The 22,562-nt window shown below is 43.8% G+C and overlaps 1 protein-coding gene across 1 annotated transcript in view; it reads right to left on the bottom strand.

Moving 5' to 3' along the window:
* FYB2 (FYN binding protein 2) overlaps nucleotides 1–22,562 on the bottom strand; it is a 124,790-nt gene that overhangs the window by 85,567 nt on the left and 16,661 nt on the right. Inside the window, 3 exon segments of the mRNA XM_047723606.1 lie at nucleotides 2,547–2,580; nucleotides 5,878–6,045; nucleotides 9,145–9,886. Of these exon segments, the coding sequence (XP_047579562.1) occupies nucleotides 2,547–2,580; nucleotides 5,878–6,045; nucleotides 9,145–9,886 (944 nt within the window).

Genomic DNA, 22,562 nt, shown 5'->3' with positions numbered 1-22,562 from the left:
CAGAATGTGTGTCCTGACGTAACCGAGACTGGCTCAGAGCACAGCAGAATTACACTGTCTACTCAAACTGTCACCCTGGGGGGCCCAGGCTCATTGAGTGAACAGTGCAAATCATTGTCTTAGCTGTCTAAATTTTCTCTTTCACACAAATGCACATAGCATGTGGCTTCAGTGACCCACGCTGTGCTGTCATTTTATTCTTCTGCATGGGCAACTAAACTAGGAGATCCTGGGACACATGAACCATGCCCAACACCACACGGTCAGTCCCTTGAGGAACAAGATTATCGTATCTAGTCCTTGGTAGACAAGAACCTCCAAGATTTGGTTCCTGTCTTCCTCCGTGATAGCTTTTATTGCCATTCATACCACCCTTTCCACACGAAGTCTACTTAGCTATTTCTGATTTTCCCTGTTGGGACCTGCTTCCTTACACCTCCCGCCTCTGCCTACAGCACCCCTCCCTATGTCACCCAGCACGTGTCTATCCTTGGTACTCCCTGTAAATGTTTCCTTCCTGGATCCCTGCGCCCGTATAGGTAAAGGTTTGGCATCCTCCCACTCCAAAGCTGGGCCATGTGACTTGCTTTAACCAATAGGATGTTAGCAAATGTGACATGGCAGAGTTGAAAAAGTGTTTGTGCAATGGGGATTGTCTTGCTTGTCAGCTGTGGCTGAAGATCGTTCCTCAGGTAACTTGCTGGAGGGTGAGACAGCTGTTGCTGAGTCATGTTGCCCCCCTTGTGCCAGCAAAGGCAACCCTAGATCAGCTGATTACAGGCTGATCCTCCTACACATAAGAAACCTGGGTCCATATCAGCAAAACTGCCTGGGTAGTCTGCAACATTACTGCAATACCAGCAGAGCTCAGCCCAGCAGACCCCACACTCCTGCTGTGTGCTATTGATATTTTGTTGCTTATTATGTGGTATGATTGTAGTAAAAGATAACAGATACATTTTCTATCAACACTTCACTGGCCTGTCCAAGGACAGGTGATCACTCCCCTATTTGCGCAACCTCTAAATCTTACACTTTCCTCTATTAGAAAACTAAACACACTCTACTATTACAAAAATTTAGTATAATAGGATTATTTGTTTTTATGCTTACTTCTTTGAAGGCTGACCTTCTTGAGAAGAGGAATATCTTTGTGAGGGAAGGGACATGATACAATCAAAACAGTTTGGGCATACCTGTTAGTACAGTCATTACAGAAAGGAGTAGAGAGGTTCCATTAAGAATTGAACTGTCACATGACCCAGCACTCCTGGGTACGTATCTGAAGAAAATGAAATCAGCATCTCAAAGAGAGACCATTACGCTCATGTTAATATGGCAGCATTATTCACAAGAGCCAAGATATGGAAACAACCTAAGCGCCCGTCAACAGATGAATGAATAAAGAAGATGTGAAGTGTATATACAATAGAAAGTTATTTAGCCACAAGAAAGAAGAAAATCCTGCCATCTGTGACAACATGGGTGGACCTTGGGGGCATTACGCTAAGTGAGATAAGTCAGACAGAGAAAAACAATTACTGTATGGTATCGCTTATACACAAAATCTAAAAAACCAAACCTTATAAAAACAGAGTAAATCATAGTTACCAGGAGCTGAGGGGTGAGTGAACTGGAGAGATATTGTTTAAGTAGTAGTAGATAAGTAAGTTCTGGAGATCCAATGTACAAAGAGTGATTATGGTAAAAAATATAATGTATTATAAATTTTAAGTTTGCTAAGAGATTAGATCTTAACTGTTCTCAACACAAAAAAGAAATGAGAATTATGTGAGGTGATCAAGGGGTTAGCTAACACTACCATAGTAATCATACTGTGATTTGTAAATGCAACAAAATAACACCTTGTATACCTCAAACTTACACAATCTTATGTTTCCCTTACATTCAATAGAAAAAAATGGTTTAGGGATACTTGGGTTGGAATCATGGTTCTGCAAGTGGCCAGACTTTCTGAGCCCAAGTGTCTGTAGTTACAAAATAAGGACAGCAGCAGCAACTTTCCAGCCTTGAGAAAAGGAAGTAAGAAAATGTGTAAAAAGTAGCCAGTTCAATGCATGACACATCAAAGGGCTCAAGAGATAGTATTTGGTTGAGTGAATTAACGGACTGATGGTTCCATGGCAAAATTCTCAGAACAAGTGCAGCAAAAACAGAAGGTCCTTTGTCCCATTATCAAGTTCTAATGTCACACCAGTTGCCCATGGCATTCTATAGCCTCTAATTCGATTTATTACTATAGAAGCTGATGTTTCAATTTACCCAACCCTGCTGTATAATAAATAAAAGTACCTCAGAGGACCATCTTTGCAACTTAATGTCAGCACAGCAGTTAAATGGAGTTTATTTAATCTCGCCTCTAAAACAAAAGTTGCAGTTTGTTGCTTATAAATCTGTTCTTCCTGCAACCCTTCTGAGATACCCAGACACCTGGCTTGGGCTTTTTGCCTGCTCCCAGGCTGGCTAAGCAGCCTGTCAATGCTCCATGCGCTGTGCTCCCCCACGACAAATAAACAGGTACTCACCTCTCTGGAGGCAGGCAGCCCTCTTCCACAGCTGCTGCAAGAGCAAGAGGTAGAGTGAAAAGGGGGGTGTAGGCGGCAGCCTGATGAAAGCAGACTCTGTTTGTGCAATGCCCTGACCCCAGAGACAGAATGAGGAGTGATGACTCATTGGTGCTCCCCACCCTGGCACCTAGGGGACCCTCCATCCTTCCCACAGTGCAGTGCTCACCCACACCTTATGGTGCTTCTTTATGAAGACGATCTTGAGCTTTCGGATTAGACTTTGACCTTCTGGAGCATCAGAACTGGTGTGGGGGTTCTCTCTTTAACTCTTGTGTCTATCACAGGGTCCAGGGCAAGGAGAGCATAGCTGCTCAACACAAGCTTCCCATAATGATAACTGATAACCGTGCATTTACTGAGTGCTTCCTGGTGAGCCCAGCATTGTTTAAACCCTGTCCGTGACTCATCTCATTTATCCTCACAAAAATCCTGAGAGAGGAGTGTTACTCTTATCCCCATTTTACAGATAAGGACAATGAGGCTCAGTAAGTAACATGTGCAAACTTAAATAGCTAGTGTCAGGGGGGCTGGGATTTATAAAGGCCATTTTATGACAGAAGACTTGGTGCTTTGTTCTATGTTCTCTGACAACCTTCTTCACTTTCAGAAAGAGGGTTTGAGGTCTGAATTATTTAATGTTTATAAAAATCATACTTAGTCTTCTCTGTTAGGGAGGTGTCCAAACTATTATTCAAGTGTACTTATAAGAGAGCTCTTTCATTTTCTTTTCTTTTTCTTCTCTTCTTCTTCTTCTTCTTCTTCTTTTTTTTTAAGATTTTATTTATTTATTTGACAGAGAGAAATCACAAGTAAGCAGAGAGGCAGGCAGAGAGAGAGGAGGAAGCAGGCTCCCTGCTGAGCAGAAAGCCCGATGCAGGGCTCGAACCCAGGACCTGGGATCATGACCTGAGCCAAGGCAGCGGCCTAACCCACTGAGCCACCCAGGTGCCCCTTCTTTTTTTTTTTTTAAGCCAGGTAAAGAACTTCATGAACCTTGTTTCAAACTTCCCAGGCTTCTTCAGTTTAATGAGCTGCAAAGAATGAATAGTGTCTAAGCAAAAACTGGAAAGTGCTGCTGTGTCCAAGGGGCTGAGCTTAAAAATACTAGAGATCTAGAGTCCACCAGATCCGTGAACAAAATTTTAAAAAGCAGTCATCATATAAAACAACAGCTCCAGTCACCTCTTCAAGTTCCATCTTCTTCAGAAATTGACTCAATTCTGTTTGCTTCACTCTTGGAAGCTTTGTCAAAATTCTCCACAAGATCTGGAACTTCTTCCTCTTCCTCCTCATCCCCCTCCTCCTCTCCTGTAGCAAGTGGTGTGGTCCCATCCATGCATTGTGTGGCCAGAGCTTCAGCCGGTCTTCTCTGACTAGTCGGACTCTCTGCACTAAGCTGGTTTAAGACACTGGGTAGCATTCCTGTCAGCTGCTTCCTCTCAGCATGGCCTGTGATGGTGAAAGCGTTTGCTGCCCCCGATGCCTGGACTTTCGGGTTGTGGGAAGGGATCATGGTTCCTTGGTTTGTGAACTTACTCACTTCTTCAATACCAGAGATATTGTTTACCCCTAACTTCTATAAGGAGAACTAAGGTTTGGGTCCCTGGGTGGCTCAGTCGGTTAAGCATCTGCCTTCAGCTCAGATCATGATTCCAGGGTCCTGGGATTGAGTCTCTCATCAGGCTCCCTGTCCAGTAGAGAGTCTACTTCTCCTTCTGCCCCTGCCCTGCCCCACTCATGCGCTCTCATGCTTTCTCTCTCTCAAATATATAAATAAAATCTTTAAACAAAAGAGAGAGAGAACTAAGGTTTTATCATCTGCTGTAGCCATTCTATGAGCCATCTTCTTCCAGCCAGCTGTTCCTTTTCTATCAATGCACACCTGGGCTTGCAGTCTGGTGCGTTTCTCCTGGTTCATGATAGTTTCTCCTATCTTGGTGGAAATGGGACTAGAGTTGGCACTCAGGGGTCTCGGTCAAACCAACTGAGATTAGGTGCATGCACAAGGGGATGCAAGGTGGCAGCCAGGACTCTATTTCTTTATATAGAATTTCTTTTAGGATAAGACTTTAGATGTTTTGCAGCAGTAGTTCTTCAAGTGTGGTCCCTGGACCAGAGAGCATCAGCATCCCCCTGGGGAAATTGTTAAAAAGGCAAATTCTTAGGCAGCCAATCCAGACCAAATAAATCAGAAACTCTGGGAATGGGGTCCTGGGATCTGTGCTTTGACAAGTCCTCTAGGTGATTCTGGTGCAGGCTGAAGCGTGGGAACCACCAAGTGAGTTCAAGAAATTTAACAAGCATGAGGTTGTTCGAAGCGGTCAAAAGAACAATGCAGGGGTGCCTGGGTGGCTCAGTGGGTTAAGCCTCTGCCTTCGGCTCAAGTCATGATATCAGGGTCCTGGGATTGAGCCCCACATCAGGCTCTCTGCTCAGCAGGGAGCCCGCTTCCCCCACCCCCACCTGCCTCTCTGCCTACTTGTGATCTCTGTCTGTAAAATAAATAAAATCTTTAAAAAAAGAAAAAGAAAAAGAACAATGCAAGACAGCCTTAGCTCTCTGAGCATACCATCTGCTGGCACTCGTGGCCCCAGTAAGATCAATGTTAGCATTTACATAGGACCCCAAAGTGTGTGCTCCCCTCATGTTTCATTAGAGCAAACATAAGCAAAGGCATTTGAAGTGTCCACAAGATCAGAGCACAGTGCGGGTGGAGACGGAAGGAGAAGGTGTTCCTTTAAGTTGCAGAGGAAGACACAAAAAGAGCACAGAAAAAGGACTTGTAAGGAAGCTTTAGTTTCTGGAAAGGACCAGTGGGGGTGGGGGCCCTTCAACTAATTACTAAAGGCCAATCACAGACACCTGAGGGACCCCCATTAAGATCACAGGTTAAGTTCACACTGCCTTTCCTCCCTTTCCACTCCCTCCCCTCTTGTACTGCACCAATTGTGTTGACAACACAGGCTTTGTAGGAAACACAAAAGCTGCCTGCTCCCTGCTCGACTACTTTTCTTTTTCTTCCTCTTGGACAGATTCCCAGTGATCAAATGCAATGCTCTCAGGGGAAGCAGGCTGGCCCAGGAGCGATAAGGGGCCAATTCCTGCAGATTTGTCATTTCACGGGCAAGCTGCCACAGCCTCTATGTGAAATAACCAGTGATGGATGTCCGGTCCCGTGGAAAAGCAGTTGGGCATTATCACCTGGGAGTTGACATGGAGAGGGAGGTAACAGTGGGGACACGGGCATTGGGGCCGTGACTTGCGCTGGCTGGCTGGTGCATTTCCATACCTTCTGTGTGGGTCTTAGAAATTGCAACTGCCTGCCTCTGGAAGGCCTGGAGATTCACAACTGGGGGTTTCGGAGGCTTTGGGGGAGGAGGCCCCAGGGACTCGATGGAAGGCAGTGGTTTCGTTTTGAGAAGTTGTTGATGCTTATCAACAGACTGTTTCTCTGAGCCTGGATAAGAAAAAAACCAAAAAAACATGTTATTACTATTTCCATTTCGTGGTTTCTCAGATGAAACTGACCAGTCCCTGCCTCAATCTCTCTCCCCTCTAATCTATTCTCCTCCTACTGGCCAAAGTGCCCTGATCAAAACACAAAGCTGATCATGTCAGCAGTCTGCAGCCCAGAAGCTGAAGCCTGGCTTCCTTGGCATGACGTCCATGTATGTACTCCAGCCTCTGGCATGTAAATATTATGTGACCCCAATCCACATTTCCAGATCCTTCTCTTACCACACTTTACCATCCTACTTTCCCAACCTTAAGCCCAAATATCTTTCACTCACACCAATGGCTTCTCAGTTCTCCAAATTGGATTTAAAAAGCCATTGTATATCTAAGACTTTGTTCATGCCCTTCTTGGTTCTGGAATGTTCCCTCACTTCTGTCTTAGACTCATTCTTTAAGGCTCTGCTCCAAAGACACCTCCTCTGGGAAGCTTTCATTCATTTCAAACTCAAGAAGAGAATTAATCATTCTGTTTTGTACCCCCATGACGATGTATCGTTAACACCTCTCTATCAGGGTTGTGGCATATTGGAGGGGTGAGTCCATCCTCCCATCGAGTGATGGCTGCCAGCATCAAGCACAGTGCCTACTTCCGAGGAAAGGGATGGTGACTATTCCCCGAAAGGATGCTTCAAGCACTGAGAACATACAAATTACATGGGGGATCTGAAGAGGAGGATGAGTTGATCTCTGGTTTCCAGGACTCAGAGCCTGGGACAAGCTTTAAGGCTAACTTTGAGGTACATGGCACATGTGGGTTTTGTGGTTTTGTGTCCTGGAATTTTCCAGGACAGTCTCAATTTCATACATTTCGTCCTTCTGTACTCAGAAGCTAAACTTCAACAGAAATTCCAATATTATATATGAAAATCATATCTGCCTCTTACACGGAAAATAGCACAAAACCTTATATGATCCAAACGCCTTGATTTGGGATTCATATAATACTGAATGGACCATCCAGACCAAAAATAAAGATACTGGCCAGTGTTTTACAAGTTCCTCAGTTCAAATTCTTCAGAGCCCTGTGCCCGCTGGGAGCCAGGATGGGGGAGAGAGGCAGGGAGGGAAGCTTCCTCCTTGACCCTCCAGCAGGGGTTATAGTAGTCAGGACCAAGCTCCTCTCTTCTTAGGCTTTAATTAGAAGTCTTGATGTCAGAAATTCCAGTCTTTGTCAAATTAAGGAGAAAATGTAGTGAAAATGAATGATCCCTTACTAATTTGGTTCCTAATTTTTTTTTACCAGGTGCTGTCCCAAGAGATGGACATGGGTCATCTCATTTAATCCCCTCAACAGCTCTGTCAGGCAGGCAATCCATCCTTCTTTCCTTCCTCCCATTCATCCTTCTCTCCTATCCCTTTGTCACTAGCAATTTATCTACTAAAGTCCAGGCGTTGTTCTAGAAGCTGGGTATAGAGTTAAGAACAAGAACAAACAAACAAAAGAACGGATAGAGCCTTGCCCTCAGGAATGTTCATGCTAATAGCAGGAGACTGATGAGAAACATACACATAAACCAGATAATTACAGAAACCTGTCAGTTCCATGAAAGAAAGAAAACGGGCTGATAGGAAACACTGTCATCTGCAGACGGTGAAGGAGTGGTGTTCAGATAAAGAGGTTAAAGAAGGATTATCTGAGGAAGTGTCATGTGAACTTAGACCTAAACATAGCTACAGAAAGCTCAGAGAAGAATTTTCTAGGAAGAGGAACAGCAAATGGAAATGTTCTGAGCATAACAAGGTCTCTTCATGGAATATCAAGAAACCAAGTGTGTCCACTCGTGAGCAAGAAGGAGAAAGGAAGCAGTAAGTAAGATGCCTAAGCAGGGCCCAGAAGGTGCAGAGCCATGAAATCAGTAGTCAATAGTTTAGATTCTTTTCTAAATACAGAGAGAAACCATATATGGTTATAAACAGGAGATCCCTCCTCCCACCCATCTGTCCACCCATTCAATCAGGTATTCTTAATAAATAGTTTTTGAGGACCTATTGAACCTGGCCTTGGTCTTTTAGGTGCTGGGGATATGGTTATAAAGAAGGCAGTTTTTATCCTTATGTAACTTATATTTTACCAAGGTAAACAAACAGATATGTAACAATATACTGGGTAAGGATGGGCTATAAAGAAAAAAAACTAAAGCAACATAAAGAGACAGAGACTCGGGGGGGGGGTGGTTATTTTAGCTGGTGACTTACAAATTCCACTCATGACAGGTGACCCTCAGCAGAGGCCACGATGAAGTGAGGGAATGAAATAACAAAGACCTGGGGAAAACATGCGCCAGGCAGAGTGATCAGCAAGTGCAAAGGTCCTGGGGTGGAACTAGCTTGGTTTATCTAAGGAAAAGCAAGAAGGCCAATGTGATAGAGAGGGTAAGAGAGGTAGGAAGGGCCAAATGGCATCAGCTGGTGTAAGATGGCTTGAGTTGAATTTGAACAGGGGCATGGTGTGATCTAATTTGTGCTTTAGAGGATCACTGTGACTGCTAGGAGGAGAAAAGGGTAGGAAGGGGCAAGAGGCTGGAAGCTAAGAAACCAGCTGCACCACTGTGGTCCGGGTAAGAGATGACAGTGGTATAGATAGGACAGAGGGCAGAAATGGACCAAAGCGGAGGGATATGGAACATATTTTGGTGGTAGAACCAGGAGCTTGCTGATGGACTAGATGCAAAAAATGAGGGAGAGAGAGGAATAGAGCATGGCTCCTAGGTGTTTGGCCTGAGCAACTAGGAGGATGGTTGTGCTATTTACCACGCTGGGGCAGATTGGTGATACATCCGATTTACAGGACAGCAGAACAGGCTATAAGAAATAAAGCAGACTGCCCAAGTTCATTCATATTGTGAGAATCGGAGCTAGGATTCAAACCCAAGCTTTCCCAAATTGCCTTTCAATAGAATTCCAGGAGAGTAAGCACTTTACCCAAACCTGCCCTGGCATTTGGAGCAAAATTCACCCAGATCATACACGACCATCAGCAAGCTCTAAATTAGAAAAATGTAGCGGCCCCTCCCCTGGGGCCACAGGGATTACATCTCACCTGGGGCCTGAATGGAAAGTTCACTCTCATAGACAAGCTGGCAGGAGCCTCTCACTGGGCTCTTCTCGGGAAGAGGGTTTTCTAGGCCCTTCCTGACATGTTGAAAAAGTAGAAAAGCGGGATCTTCAGGAAAGGTAAGTGATTCTCTTTGAGCCACCAAATGCCTCTGGGAAGGCAAGGTCTGTGTTCCTTTTATTTCCAGCATTATCCTGGGCTCCTTTGGAGGAAGCCCTCTGCTTTTCTGCTCCTCCGCGTGGCAGATCCTGCAAGCGCACCTGGCAAGGAGAGAGGCTGAAGACGACTCACTTTTCTGAGATGAAAACTTCTCCCAGTTCCAGAGCTTATCTTTGAAGCTATCATTCACTGTGACTCTCCTCTTGTTGGTTATCTCAGCATTTGATGGGTTCCTGTCTAACAGTGGAGGACTTTTCTGGGAATTTACTGCAGGACCAGGGGACCTTTCCGGAGATCCTGGGGAATTTGAACATTTCTGAATCTCACTCCTCTGGGCCAGCTTTGTTTCCTGGTCTTTAAGAAGCTGGGAGTCAGCACTAGAACGTAGTGGGAACAAACTGTGGTTGGATGAGAGGGGTTTCCCATTGGCCAAAATTCTTGTTGACTGTGTGTTTCCAATGTCACCCTTTTGAGAAACACCTGCTGAGAATTTAATAGGTCCTGGAGGCAATGGCATATCAAACTTTTGAAATTTGGCTCGAAGTTCCTTGAAGTTTCTTAACCCTTCCTAAAGCATCAGAGAAAACAAAACAAAACAAAAAAAAATGTCTTATTATTCTAGGAAAAAACCGGTGTGGTTAGCTGACGTCATTGTGCATGTAAGGGGTTCTTGGCACAGGTATAACACATCCATCACTCACCCGGTAGGTGCTGTCGGCTGGTGATGCAATGGCCTATATAAGATACAACAAAAATAAACACTTCCGAGATGTTTAACTTCTTCACAACATGTAACAAATACTTATAAAGGAGACAATATTGATCATTGCAGATAAATCCCTTGATACAAATTTTTGGTGGTGACTTGTTGCCTACACAAGTAAGTTCTACACAAGGAACAGCATGGAGGACATTAGGAGAAGGAAAGGAAAAGTGAAGTGAGGGAAATCAGAGGGGGAGACAAACCATGAGAGACTGTAGACTCCAAGAAACACACTGAGGGTTTTAGAGGGAAGGGGGGGTGGGGGAATGGGTGAGCCCAGTGATGGGCATTAAGTAGGGCACGGATCACATGGAGCACTGGGTGTTATATGCAAACAATGAATCACAGAACACTACATCAAAAACTAATGATGTATTGTATGTGACTAACATACATTAATATACAATATTACACTATACACATATATATATTACAGTAATATACAATAATACACAAATACATTTTTAAAAATTTTGTTGTAACATAACAACAGAATTTTTTAAAAAATGTATAATATCTTTTAAAAAAGTAAGTTCTAACCCTCTTAGTATAGCATTCAAAGTTCTTCATCATCTTGTGCAGTTCTGGTCTCCAACCACAGCCCAACACAACTACCCTTAAACCAAACAGGATTATTTACCATTTTCTAGAAATCTGTATTCTCCACCAACCTGACTTTGCTTAAGTGTTCTTACTTCACAAAATGCACCTTCTGTCTCCTTGTCGATTGGTTTCTTGCAACTTTGGTGCCTACCTTTCTCCATGCAGATTTTCCCGGGGGGTTGACAGGTAGAGCTAACTTCTTCTCTGTTTCCTCATGCTTCCATAGCTCTTTATAACTTGGCTGTTGAATTTAACTTTGGAACTAGACAAATACTGACTCTGTTCTTTATCATCTAGGCAAATACTCTGGGAAATATGATAATACCTCTCAGTGTATTCTCATGATAAAAAGTTTTCAAGTAGTAGAAGGGTTAGGGCTAATATACGTGAAATGTCCATGACAATGCCAGTAAGCCCGTGATGAACTAGAGCTATTTTGAAGAGGCTAGCTGATCCTTTTTATTTTTGACTCCCCTTGGGAGAGTGTGTGCTCTACCTTCTAAATTTAGTATGAATTCAGTAATGGAAAATGGTGGTAGGAATAGCAGCCCAACCCTTGGGGCTGAGGAAGGATGTGCCCAGACTTACATGGGGAGTTGGTGGTCTGGGCAAGTAGGATTGTGCCTAACTCCTGCTCAGAGCTGTTCCTGCTGCTCCCCTTTTCTCTTACTAGGTCTGATTTAGTTTTGTAAGCACATTTTGTCATCTTTCGTCTCCCCAGGAGCTAGGAGGGCGTAGAGGTAAAGTGTGAGAGGACAGCTAATGGAACCATTTCGAAGAGAGCCACTGTCTTCTCCTGGTCGTCTTACAGGCCTGAGTTTCATGTAGACAAACAATCCACACCAGTCACTTCTCATTTTGTCATCTGAGGGAATGCCGGGTGACCTTTTCTCACCGTGTTTACAGTTGACTCACAGCTGCCTTCTGAAGATCCAGGGAGGGAGGGAAATTGAAGAAGCATGAGGCAGGTGTCTAGGAGCTTTCTTATATGCTCTCTCTCCCAGTCCGCCCGCCTGCCCTCCCCATTTCAAACACACACACACACACACACACACACACACACACGCACGCACGCATTATAGTATTTTTCCCTCCATGAATAGCTAAGTCTTGATTTCTTGCATGTATTTCAACCAGAGGTCAAATTAATTCAACTATCCTTTCTCTCCCCTGATGTGAGGGAAGCCAGCATTGGGAACGGAAGCAGGAGATCCAAGCATGAGGCTCTGCTTCCCCATTTTCTAGTTATGTGCCTTGGGCAATTCACTTTACTTCCCTGAGCCTTATTTTCCTCACTATAAAATGGGACCATTCTAACCGTTCAAGGTTATTATAAGGATCAAGCAAAGAGCTATGCATACCTCAGTGTCCATACTTTTAAAACTGTGGTTAAGATACACATAATCTAAAATTCACCATCTTAACCATTTTATGCATACAATTCAGTGGTGTTAAGGGTACTCACATTGTTGCAAATATCGAGAAAACATTTTGTCTTGCAAAAAAACCCTCCACAGCCATTACACAATAATTCTCCACTCTCCCTACCGTCTACCCCCAGCAACCACCGTTCTACTTTCTGTCTCTATGATTTTTTTTTAAGATTCTATTTATTTATTTGACAGAGAGAGAGAGAGAGAGAGAGACAGCAAGAAAGGGAATACAAGCAGGGGGAGTGGGAGAGGAAGAAGCAGACTCCCCACTGAGTAGGGAGCCCGATATGGGCTCAATCCCAGGACCCTGGGATCATGACCTGAACTAAAGGCAGCAGCTTAACGACTGAGCCACCCAGGTGCCCCTCTGTCTCTATGATTTTGACTACTCCAAGTACCTCATATAAATGGAATCATACAATAATCGTATTTTTTTTTAATTTTTTTATTTATTTATTTGACAGAGAGAGAGAGAGAGAGATCACAAGTAGGCAGAGAGGCAGGAAGAGAGAGGAGGAAGCAGGCTCACTGCTGAGCAGAGAGCCCGATGCGGGGCTCGATCCCAGGACCCTGAGATCATGACCTGAGCCGAAGGCAGAGGCTTAACCCACTGAGCCACCCAGGTGCCCCAATAATCGTCTTTTTGTGTCTGGCTTATTTTTCTTAGGATACTGTCCTCAAGTTTCATTCATGTTGTAGCACATGGCAAAATTTTCTCCTTTTTAAGGCTGAATAATAGTATTTGTATATATTTCCCTACATTTGTATGTATCCACCTATTAGGTCTATCTATCTAATCTACCACAATTTGCTTATCCATTCATCTTTTGGTGGAGGCTTGTCTTGCTTCTACCTTTTAGGTATTTTAAATAACACTCTTATGAAGATGGATATGCAAATCTTTCTTTGAAACCCTGCTTCCAATGCTTTTGGGTGTTTGCCCAGAAGTAGAATTACTGAGTCATATGGTAATTCCATGTTCATTTTTTTTGAGCAACCACCATACTGTTTCCCATAACAGCTGTACCATCTCACATTACTCCTAACAGTACATAATATTCCAACTGCTCTACCTTCTCGTAACATAGTATTTTTACAGCAGCCATCACAAAGGTGTGATGTGGTCAGCAGTTAATATTTTTAAGGGAATGTAAGGATGATTGAAAGGAATATAATGATGATAAGGTCATTTAGCCAAATGAACCATTCAGGCGCCCCACTGATGTCAGCTCTTAAGGAGCCCACTAGCCTGTCCCCTCTTCATGCCATGGTCCCTGCCTCTGAGTCCTCCTCATGCACTGCAATGACCCGTGGTCTCCTCGTTGTCTGTCTGCTTCTACTCTGCGACCCTCCAATCCACCGCTTACCCAGCTATTAGACAAAGTGGATAAAAAAACACACATCTGATCAGGTATGTCCCTTGTTTGAAGTTTTTCAGTGTGGCTTCCCCAAAGCTTTCACATCAATGTAAACAATGTAAAAAAAAAAAGGACATTACACATAATGTCCTTCCAAATCCCTACTCTGTTCATTTCGGCCATGATAGCCAGCCCTTCCCCAACATGCTTTCTTCCTTCTGGCCTCATTGAATTAGCCATGTTCTCCCACCTATTCTGCTTTTTCATGCCTGGGCCTTTGAGTGTACTATTTCTTCTGCCTGGAAAGCCCATCTCTCTCCCAAATTCTGGAATTAGCACTTTCCTACTTATTCACAGTTTAACTCACGTCACCTCAAAGTGTTCATTGGTTTCCTGCTATGTCTAGGTATGAGGGCTACCACGATGATTAGGTGTTCCTGAACTTCCAGAACTAGTGGAACGAAGGAGAAGACACAACCTGATCACTTTCCTATAGGAGAGACAGTTATCAGATACACAGTGTGACATCTGTGAGAACATGGAGAATGGGTCATGATGTCAGTGGGGGTGCAAAGAAGGCTCCCTAAAGATGACTCAGCTGGAAGAGGCAGGCAAGTGAAGGTGGCAGGAAAGGTGACCCCAACATCAAGAAGAGCAGAAAGAGAGAAGGCTTGACAGTGTGAAGCAGCATGGTGTAGACCAGAATAAGCAAGCCCATGTTGCTGAAGCCCCAGTGTTCAGAGTGGAAGGCTGGAGAAGAAAGTCAAGGGCAAGTCTCCATAAAGTAATTGGGCTTAATCTTCAGAGCTGATGCAGAGCTACTGATGAGTTTGACACAGGGCTAGAACAGACTTTGGCTTATACTTCATGCATATTAAAGACCAGGAACAAATTAGGAGACAACTCGAAGGGCCAAGTACAAATGATGAAAGATGGGACTTGGGCAGTGTTGGCAGGAATGGAGAAGAGAAATGCGCAGGGGGTGGTATGAGCCAGACCCAGAGAGGGGAGGGAGGACTCCAGGATGATCCCCGGGTTTCTAAATTGGGAGAGAAGATGGATGTTGATCACTGAAACTAAGACTAAGGACAGAAAGAAGATAAAAGTACTGGGGAAAGATGATCAGCCCAGTTCTGGATGTGGTTTACCTTCTTAGGGAAGCCATCTAACAGGTAGTTAGTTATGTATGAAATCTTTGGGGGGTTAGAAATTTAAATTGGTAGTTATTCATTTCTTGGTGAGCACAAAGCTTAAAAATATGAACCCCGGAGTCCAGCTGCCTAAGTTTAAATTCCAATCCTGCTGTTAATTGTCTTTAGGACATTGAGCAAGTGACCTAACATCTCTGCATTTGTTGCCTTCTCTGGGATAGTAATTATACCCTACCTCATAGGGTTGTTGTGGTAGGTAGAATGATGGCACCTTAAAGAAGGCCACATCCTAATCCCTGAAATCTGTTAATGTCACCTTGTAAGCCAGAAGGGACTCTGTGGGCATAATTAAGTGAAGAATCTTCAGATGGGGAGATAATCCTGGATTACCTGGCTAGGCCCAATATAATCAGAAGGGCCCTTATAAGTGGGATGCAAGAGACAAGGAGGTGGGTCAATGAAACAAAGATGACGGAATGGGGTTTGAACATGCTGTGTGCTGCTTTGGAAGACAGAGGAAGGGTCCAGAAGCCAAAATGCAGGTCACCTCCAGGAGCTGGAAAAGGCAAGGAAACAGGTTCTTCCCTAGAGCCCCCAGAAGGAATGCTGTCCTGCCAATGTCTTGATTTTAGACATCTGGCTTCTGCAACTGTAAGATGATAACCTTGTTCTGTTTTAAACTACTCAATTTGTGGTCACTTGGTACAGCAGAACTATACTGGCAATGAATAAAACTGTTAGGAGGATTCAATTATTAAGTACACATAAAGCAATCAGAAGACAATAATAGATACCTGCTAAATTTTAACTCTGGCTATTCTAGGTGGTTGTCGAGACCACAGGGCTAGATGGGATCACTTAGGAGAATCTGTCCTGGCATCAGAGCCAAGGGACAATAGCAGAGGGTAAGAAAAAAGTCTGAGCAGACACAAAGAGGTCAGAGTTAATCAAGAGAATAAGAGAAGGGGTGGACAGTATTAATGAGAAATGAGTGCCCAGCAGTGGTATAGCAGAGAGGTTCTAAGAAGATAAAGATGGAGGGGCACCTGGGTGGCTCAGATGGTTAGGCGTCTGCCTTCAGTTCAGGTCATGATCCCAGGATCCTGGGATCGAGCCCCGCATCGGGCTCCCAGCTCGGCAGGGAGTCCGCTTCTCCCTCTCTCTCCCCACTGTCCACCCTGCTTGTGCTCTCTCACTCTCTCTGTCAAATAAATAAATAAAATCTTAAAAAAAAAAAAAAAGAAGATAAAGATGGAAAGATGTCAGGTGGACTCAGTCAAGGTGGAAACCATTCCATGGACATCACCAAAGAATGTCACTGCAGCAGCCAAAGTGCAGGGGGCCCCCAGAGCGATGGGGGAGGGAGGGGAAAAATAAATGACTAACTTTTTTGCCTTTAGGAAGCTGGCATGACCAAAGAAGGAGAGGGGATAATTAGAATGGGATTCGGGGTGAATGGAAGGTTTTGATTAATTTTTCTTTCTAGTGAATCTTCCCCTAAGCCAGATCCTGGAACGCTAAGAACTACACTTCCCAGGAGCTCTTTCAGCTAGGACTCTGCCAGGCAGAGGCATCCAGGGAGGAGTGGGGGATGAGCAGCGGAGGGGATTGCGGCTCACAGGAGAGCAGATCTCGGGAGAGCAGCTAGAGATGCTCCTGTGTTGGGTAGAGGGCAGCAGCCCAAATGTATTCCTACTGGAATAATCCCACATAGACGTGAGACTTCTCCCTTACCCACAGCATATAAGCTCCTCCCCAGCCCCTCTGGAAATTCCTAAAATAACCTATCATAAACCCCTTTCTGCTCAAACTGGCAACACCAGATTTGGTTGTCTCCAACAAAAAACACTGAGCAATACATTCTGGTTTTTCCTCATAGCACCTATCAGCACCCGACCTATAGCTCATCTCTCTCCATAGGTTGTAAGCTCCCAGAGGACAGGAGCCTTGTCAGGACCGTTCAGTGCCTTAGCACCAGTGCCTGGAAGCATATTTGGCCCATAGTAGGTGCTCAGTAAAAATTTGGTGAAAGAATGAATCCTTGACGGACAAATCCTTCAGTAGCCCTTCAAGATGGGGACAGTGCCTTATTTATCTTCATACCCCCATTACTAACACTGGGTCTCACAAAATGTTTGGTGAATTAATTGGTGAATGAACACTTAAAAAATTAGCAGGTTCATGTAATTCATGAGCTGTAACTACACAGAATTTTTTGGTTTTGTTTTGTTTTTGTGTGTGTGTGTGTTTTTTTAGCTAAGGGCAGCTTAGAAGGCTCACAGAAACAAATTCTCCAGTTGCTGTAATGTCAGAAGATGACCCTGAAAATAGCCCTGAAGACAGCATGGGCACTTGAGATCTAGACTGGGAGCGTGTCAAATAAATACCTCATCAGGGAGGCAAAGGCCAAAACAATCTCAGAGATGTTGTGGGAACAACCGGAGATAAAAGATAGGGGTGTCCTCTAAACGCAAAGGGTTTATCTCTTTGATATGGAAATTGACCAAGGAGGTAGCAACCAGCCAAGAGTACAAAGATAATGCTATTTTAGACACATCCGGAGGCCAATGTGAAACAGTTACAAGCCTGAATGTCAGTTCTTTAAATGCAGTATTATTATATTTACATGAATATATTTAGCCCAACTAGGGGACAAGACTCCATCAGACACATGTCTCTCATTCAATATTTATTTTATACAAATCTAAGCAACAATAACAAAAGTAGGCATTTATGCCTAGTTCTCACACACACGCGCGCGCACACACACACACACACACACACACACTTAATATGACGTTACCATGTGCCAGGCTCTATTCTAAGCACTTAACTCATTTAAGCCTTATGTTTAGCCCAATGTTTTCCCAAGATACAGACCAGAATATTGAGGCACTGAAAGCCCACAAAACCTGTCCAAGTTCACAGCACGGAATGGTCAAAGCTGGGATTCAAACACACAATCTGGGTCCACAACCCATGCTCTATCCTGGACTCCTTAAAGCCAAGAATTTGTTGGTGTCTTTAGAATTTTTTTTTTTTGCTAATTTTTTTTTAGAAACAAACTAATATTTGATCAAAAGAATATACATACTGTACTATTAGCTTCCTGGGAAGTCTTTTTCTACTTTGCCAGTTTCAGAGAATTGATAACTACACTTTTTCTCCTATCCCTATCATCCTTATTAACGACTCTTATGTATAATCTCTATAATAACCCTACAGAGCTATTGTTATTGCCCCATTTTACAGATGGGAGGATAGATACACAGAAATTGAGAAACTTTCCCTAGTTTACAGACTTAGAAGTTAGGAATCTGAATCCGAGTCTGTTTGGCTGTAGAACTGTTCTTCCCTCTTCTGCTAATATGCCTTATTTATAAATTAACCTCTAATTTACAATTCTTCTGTTATCTCAGAGACATTTCATAATCAATTTTGTGTATGTCACACTTACGTTAGAAAAATGATATGACAAATGTACCTCTAATCATATTTCTTAACAAACAAATAATAATTCTAGGAACCAATCTGCATTTGCCTTTAAAACACTCTGTCCATAAATAAATAAATAAGTAAATCCAAAAAGTGATACACTCTCTCAAGACATTTTGTTATTTATACAGAGATGAGCAAAACATTGGATCTAATGCATGGCTTTAATGGGATTTTAAAAATTTCTTAACGTTCTAAGACGTTGTGACTGTGTGTCTTGCATTTTCAAGGTAGTTCTGACTTAACATAATTTAAAGGTGATACGAAGATGTAGAACCAGGCAACAAAATACAATTCCATGCTACACCCTTTCAAAATAGATCTGCAAATGAGAATCCCACGTTCTGACTCCCAGGTTAGAAAAGAGTACAGAAAGCTGCTACACCCTCCCTGGAGTTTCCTGTCTTGGCAGTCTCCATCATAAAATATACACAAAATAAGTTCCAAAGAGAGAAGACACTGTTTTGATGCATTTTTCTTGATTTAAGAAAAAAAAAGTGACTCATTTCTGAATGTCTGCAAATAGCTGAATATTGCCCTCCGGGAGGGAGGGACAATGGCAGCATCAATGGCCAGCGTTTACCATACACTGCACATTCTTCTCCTGATAAGCAAATGAAAGAGCCTTAAGGAAAAATGCAGACTCAAAATCCAAAGCCCAGAGAAAGGCAGCAGAAGCTAAGAAATCATGAGTGCAGAAAAAGAGGCAGTAATAGCTGTCAAACCTTTCCTAAGATGGAAAGAAAGAAAAGTCGATTAAGAATAGCATCTGAGTCATCCTTCATGAATAAAAGAGCTTCGATCCAAACTTCACCACTACAAGAGCTATAATGATGGCAAAATGGCCTATGTTCCTGGTACCAGTGATTAATTCCAAAGCCCCCAAGGAAGGAGTAGGAACAAGAGAGCAGGGAAGGACTGTCTGAATCTCCCACTCGCCCTCTGAACAAACACAGGACAGAAACGTTGAAAGCTTCCATCGTAAAGGTGTAAGAATCAATAATTTCCCACCCCATTTCCTATCAGGCCAAATTAGTACTTTTCATCCTTCAGTTTATATATGGGCAGGAGTCCCAGCTCTGCTAGATGTGTGACTTTGAGCAAACTACTGAATCTCTCTGCATCTGTAAAATGGGGCTAATGATGCCCACCACCTGGGGCTATCAGGTCTCAGTCCCCAGGCCTCTCAAAGCCTCATGAGCGTCTGGCCTCCGACAGGTGTTCTTGGTAAGCCTGCTTCTCCTCTAGTGGTGACCTCCACCCTGCATGTCAGGAAGGAAAGATCCAGAGCTCCCCAGGCTACCTGTAAAATCCCTCCTTGTCCAACTGTGACGATGCCCACTGCTGACTTTCCGAGCAGCCCCCTGTGTCCTGCGTGGTCCTAATAAAATCACCAAGCCCCCCTCCCTACAACACCCCCTGCATCACTGTTAGAGCTGCCTGAAGCCCCCACTTCTTACTAGTGGGCACTGGTGAACCAAGGACTCCTGCTTCCCTAAAGCAACAGCCACCATGCCTCCCATCTCTGTTACCCTGGTCATCACCAGAAAGCCAAGTTAGTCCATTAACAAAGGGCTCCATCTCCCACATGCCTCTTTAATGCCCCAATGGAGCCCATTTCTCACCCTTCCCTCACCTCCCAACACTTCCATGTAGCTGTGTGGAACTCAGTCAGTGGTTAGCAAAATCGCTAATATTCTCCACCTCTTTGCTCTAACTCAAACTCACACCTCCCCTCAAGACCCAACTTCCCCTGATGCTCTCCCAAGTATGGTTTTTGTCTTCTATGCTCCTCTACCCCTGAGCCAGGGTGTTGGGGGGGAGGGGTGATGGTGTTCTCTTAGTTTCTCGCTGTGGCTCCTGTGTCATTTCTTCTTCACAGACACCAACTCCTACTAATGGTATATCCAACAAACCCACTGCTCCCTATTGAAGAGGTCTTTAATATTCCTGGCCACTATCCTTCATTTACTGGTTTTTAGCGCCCATCACACTCCTTTCCCTCTAGTACCACTGCAAGGATAGTAAGCAGATTTAGAATCCATATAGATAACCTTCCCAACAGGATGGTTTCATTCCTAATGATCTCGTCTCTCCCCCTATCTCAGCCGCCACTCAGCATGCATCCATCTTAGTCTTTGTCATTACCAATAAGTGGACCATCTGCAGCACATCAATTTCAAGGACCCATCTCTTGAATCACCATCTTGTTTCTCACCCACTTGCCTGTTCTGGTACCCCAGCTCTAGAAGATTGCTGGTTCCACCAAATGAATCCCTGGGCCTCAATACTTCTTCTCTGGCTAGTCTCTCCGGTAGGCTAAAATGTTGCCTTTCTCAGATCTCATTTGGTAATATTCTTAGGTCTGACTGTGCCTTGGAATGTTCTGGGGATTTCTGAATCTGCCCCCTTGAAAGAGAATCTCCAGGGAGTCCTTATTTCATGAGTCACCTGGAGGACCTACTGTATGGTCAGCTGAGCGCCTGGTCCAAGGAATCGATTGGGAAACATGTCTTACAGCACCTCAACGGCGTATCTCTTATAGCCTCATGCCTCTCACCACTTCCGGGTCCCACTGCAATTACTCAAGTAGATGCCCCATCTTCCCCAACGGTCTGTGAACTCTTTGAAGGCAGGTAGAAAAACACACTTATCTTTGCAGAGCTCACGGGCCCCAGAATGAACATTTACTCTTAGTAAGTACTCAATAACTATTTGCCAAACTAACACTGAATAAAACAAATGAATGGATTTCTGGGAGTAATGACCTAGAGGGAATGTTCTTTCAAAGGTTTTGGAGGGGTGGGGAAGTGGGGGGGGATGGGTGAGACTGGTGGTGGGTATTAAGGAGGGCACTATTGCATGGAGCACTGGGTGTGGTGCATAAACAATGTGTCTTGGAACACTGAAAAAACAAAATTAAATTAAAAAAAGAAAAACAAACAACAACAATGAAAACAAAGGGCTATCTGGAGAAACCTACAGATGAAATCTATGCCACGGATAGATCTAAAATGCTGGTTGGAGCTCATCCTCCTCTGTTAAAACCTTTTGATGGGCCCCATCATCTTGATGGAAAATTAGTCTGTTGCCATACACATAAGGCCCCTTGATCTTTTCCTGCCTCCATCTCCAGCTTCAGGTCCCACCACTTCCTACCTGTAGCTCACCCCTTCAGTAAAACTGGACTGGCCTCCGTGCATTTGCTCCTGCTGTTCCCTCTACCTGAAATGCCTTTTTCCATACCTAGTTGCCTGGCTAAACTTATTCATCTTCAGAGATTTGGCTGAGCTATCAACCCCTCCCGGGAGCTTTTTCCAGTGCTCAGGCTGGGCTAACAATACCTGCTCCCTTCTCTATAGAGCTCTTCATTTAATCATCCATGGCCTGAACCCCACTTATATGGCTATCCCCTGGGTGTGGACCAGACTTCATTCTTTCCCAATCACATTTCTGTCACTACACCTAGGTCCGCGGCATGCAGAGGACAATATTTTTGAATTGAACTGAGTTGATGAGAAAGCACTGGGTTGATGAGAAAGCACTGGATGCATTTATGGGCAGAGGGAATGGTGGAGAAATTAGAAGAAGTGCTTGATAAAAGAATATGAAAATTGCGCTGAACCCAGAGTGTGCTACATCTTATTATGTTAGCATCTTTCCAAGCCCCGTGCACAGCAATGTGCAGACTCCATCTCGGTTACTACCCGTCCTTACCATGGGCTTCAGAGCTGCGCCACCACAGAGCAGGACAAAACCCAAGATCCAGTTTGCTTAGGTCTGATAAAGGAAAGGATATTTTCAACTTTTCATGTTTATGGGCCTCGCCCCTGAGCCCCTAGGGAGGTTATACTTGAATATTTACCAAGGTTAAAATGACTCTGCCAAACCTCAAAGCATGGGCTCTATTTCTGCCCTGACTCACACTGTACATCTGCTTTGTTAAAAAAAATAACCAAAAAAGAACATTCCAAACATAAAGATAAGAGAAAAGCTCCCTGATTCCCAGAGGATTAAAATCATATAGCCTTGCACATGCTGAAAGCATCAAGTCTGTAACTTTCTGGCACATCTTTGATCAGGATGATTTGTAACTCTTTATGTAAAAACAAACAAAAACAAGACACATCGATAACCTTGCACCAAATGTTCCTTCCTTGGATCTTCTTCTTTTTTGCGAAGATTGAGTATCCTGGGCTATCCTAACTTGGGCTCAAATACACTTTTTTTCCTTTTGCTTTAAAATTTTTAAAAAGGTTGGTTCCTTTTGTATCAACATTCTATATGGCTAATGAGTGTCTGAGCTAATGTTAGAGAACTCAGTCCTGATGCCCAAAGCCTGGGTGGTTCTGTTTTGTTATTTTTTTATTGTCGTTGTTGTTTGGAATAAACCTCTTTCTCTGGAGTAACTTTAGGTTTAAAGAGAAGCTGCAGAGAGGAT

The sequence above is a fragment of the Lutra lutra genome, chromosome 4 (genome assembly GCF_902655055.1).
Source record: "Lutra lutra chromosome 4, mLutLut1.2, whole genome shotgun sequence".
NCBI classification, from domain to species: domain Eukaryota; kingdom Metazoa; phylum Chordata; class Mammalia; order Carnivora; family Mustelidae; genus Lutra; species Lutra lutra.
Note: the sequence above shows the minus strand (reverse complement) of the source record. Positions and strands in the feature narration are given on the sequence as shown.